The 3,069-nt window shown below is 36.8% G+C and overlaps 1 protein-coding gene across 1 annotated transcript; it reads right to left on the minus strand.

Moving 5' to 3' along the window:
• Positions 1 to 1,811: 1,811 nt before the first annotated feature.
• Positions 1,812 to 2,780, minus strand: LOC308693780 (chemerin-like receptor 1; the record flags this gene model as incomplete). Its single annotated transcript, XM_081370877.1, has 1 exon — positions 1,812 to 2,780. One exon carries the CDS (start codon positions 2,778 to 2,780, stop codon positions 1,812 to 1,814), a length of 969 nt encoding a protein of 322 aa, XP_081227003.1.
• Between the last annotated feature and the right edge of the window lie 289 nt (positions 2,781 to 3,069).

Here is a 3,069-nt window from a genome sequence, read left to right on the forward strand (position 1 = left end):
GGTCGCAAGTTCCGTCGTTACCAATAGAGTTCAATGGACATTGCGATGAACTTGCGACCATAGTTGGCCAACGATGCTTTCGGGAAACGCACCCCTGGCTGAGTAAAACCTCCGGTGGCTCATTACTGCCACCGCAGATTTAAATTATGCACGAAATGAGCCGCTTACGGCAAATAAAAGTTATTTAGCAACTAATCGATGACTAAATTAGTTGACAACTATTTTAATAATCGATTTTAATCGGTTAAATCGATTAGTTGTTTCAGCTCTAAAGCTAGATAAAAGGTAATGCCCTGGCAGTGGTAAATAGCTTTGGTTTAATATTTGATTTGACTTGATTACATTAATGTTTAAGTTGAGATTTACAATTTTTTGTATTGCTACTGTGTAAAGGGAATACTGCTGGTAAAAAGCACATTAGGCTATTTGTTAAAGTTTTTGCAAACCACGTTATTGCACTTTTGTGTATATAGCAGTACATTTAGATCAAAAGTGTGCAATACATGACTTTAGAATTCATTATTAAATTTTGCGCGTAATAATGCGATTAATCGCGATCAATCGCAAGAAAATCATGCGATTAATCGCGATTACATTTTTTAATCGTTGCCCAGCACTAAACAACATAAGAGTCCATATAAAGAAAATAACTCGTACATATACACAATACAATGACCAATTTCTGGTTAATCTGGTATATCCATATTTGAAACTTTAGCAAGGGATATTGTACATCCAGCTGATTGTTCTCTCAAAATAACCCCCGACAGGGTGATGTCGACGCGAAGCGGATGTACATGTACAGGCTGGATGTACATTATCCCGCTTATTACACAGCTACTTGCCACATAAGTAAATAATTAGACACAAAATATTGATCTGAGTTGATATATTTTATTTGGTCTTTAAATGCAAAGCTTCTGCAGAGAGAGCAGTTGCAGCGCGGCAAGTTAAAACTAGACGGACATTTAAGAGATACAGTAACAGTCATACCACTTACACAGCATGTCACCACATAAATAATTATGGGGATGAGATTTATTGATTTCAGATTAAACTGTTTTAAAATCATACCTGTTTGTATCTTATAATCCAACAGTGTACAAAACAATAGTCATAAAATGGCAGCAGCTGCGTTTGTATGAAACAAGAGAGAGCGAGTCCAAGATACTGGATGGCATAATTAAATAAATAACTGTAAACAAAATATTGATTTGACTGAGTTTTAATACTTTATTAGCTCACCAAACGCGAAACTTCCATGAAGAATAACTGTTCCTAGCGCTGCTGACTTCAGTAAGCCGGATGAGCCTGCGTTATCTGTTTTAAGCGGAATTACATACCTCTGGATGGCTGTGACTTTTATTTGGATTTAATTAATGGATTACTTTCATGACGGATGGATGCGCTTTTTGGAGCTTCAAAAACTTGGGCACTATTAAATGCTATTTCAAAGCTGGGAAGGGCCAGGATATTTTTTTTTAATATAACTTTTGTGATCGGTCATATACCATATACACCTGAAAGTCATATAGAAAGTTATCTACACCTGATGGCTTGAGGGTGAGTAAATCATGGGATAATTTTAATTTTTGGGTGAACTAACTCTTTAGTAAGGCATGCATTTCAGCTATTTATACATTTATGACACAATAAATCTATATTTTTTGTTGGCACATCAGCTTCCATCATCCATCCTCAAAAAAAAAAAAACAGAACAATATTTGGTTTACACTGCTTCTTTATACGTTAAATTAGCATATATACATTTTTTGTAATTTGATACATGTACTATTTGATTCTATATTCATTTAAACTTCAAGTGTTGAAGATTTGGTCATGTCTATTCCTGTTCCACCCTGAGAATGAGATATGCATTTGGATTGGGAATGTTTTGAGAGGAGAGTTTCGAACACCAATACTAAAGACTGCCTGAGCTTTTTCTGAAAATCTTCACACATGAATATGTACAAGAAGGGATTCAGACAGCTGTTCAAGTAGACACGACTGACTGTGGAGGGCCCTGTCTGGTTGTACACTTCAAGGAATTTGTGAACATAAAGGGGAAGCCAGCAGAAGAAGAAGGCCAGGATTACTGTCAGGATAATACGGAATGGTTTTAGTTTATTGTTTTTCCGGAGGCGCTTAACTTGTACTCCGATCGCTACATACGAAGCAGAGATTATGATGAACGGGAGGAGGAAACACACCACAAAACGGTACACTACCTGCATCTTGTATGTTTCTAGTTCCTGAATTTTCTGAATTTCTAGATCCTGAATGTCATGAATGCACAGCGTTTGTTGTGCAGAAGGTGAAAACGTTTTCCGAGAGATGACTAAAGGCAGGCTGCAAGTGACTGACGCTAACCAAATAAGCAGGCAAATTATCCTTGCTTTCAGGACAGTTCGTTTGGTCCGGGACCACACCACCAGCCAGGCGGACAGGCAGCAGTCCAGACTGATCGCTGTCAGCAGGAAGGTGCTGGCAAACATATTCAACAAGGTGTTCAAGAAGCGCATACATTTACCAAAAGGCCAGTCGAACTCACGGTATTCATGAATTATATTAAAGATCAGGAAGAATGAAAATAAGAAGTCTGCTACTGCCAGGTTCAGAAACCAGATGGTATTGACAGTGCTTTTCATTTTGAGGCCTGTGATGAAGATGACCAGTTCATTGCCAACAACACCAAGCACAAATATTATACAGTGGAGGACAATACTGATTTTCCTTAAGGAATTCACTGTGACAACTGCATTGCTGGTTGATGTTGTCATATTGGATAGGACTACAGTTTAGTCTGAAGTAAAAAAAGAAGCAGCAAGTTCAATGTCTAGATATTTCATTAGCAATGTGGAGAATTACAACAGAATATTGCAAAATGTTGCTCATAGAAAACTGCTGTCATTTATTTTAGTAAGAACCACAGCTACTTACTCATTTTAACTATATTTTTTGGAAGAGGCTGAAAAAAAATATACACCAAAAAAATATTAACCAAAAATCTTTTTAGCCAAACTATATCTGTAACAGAGTATTATCAACATTTCTGAATTTAAATAATGT

This window comes from Scardinius erythrophthalmus (assembly GCF_964197995.2).
Source record: "Scardinius erythrophthalmus genome assembly, chromosome: 7".
NCBI lineage: Eukaryota > Metazoa > Chordata > Actinopteri > Cypriniformes > Leuciscidae > Scardinius > Scardinius erythrophthalmus.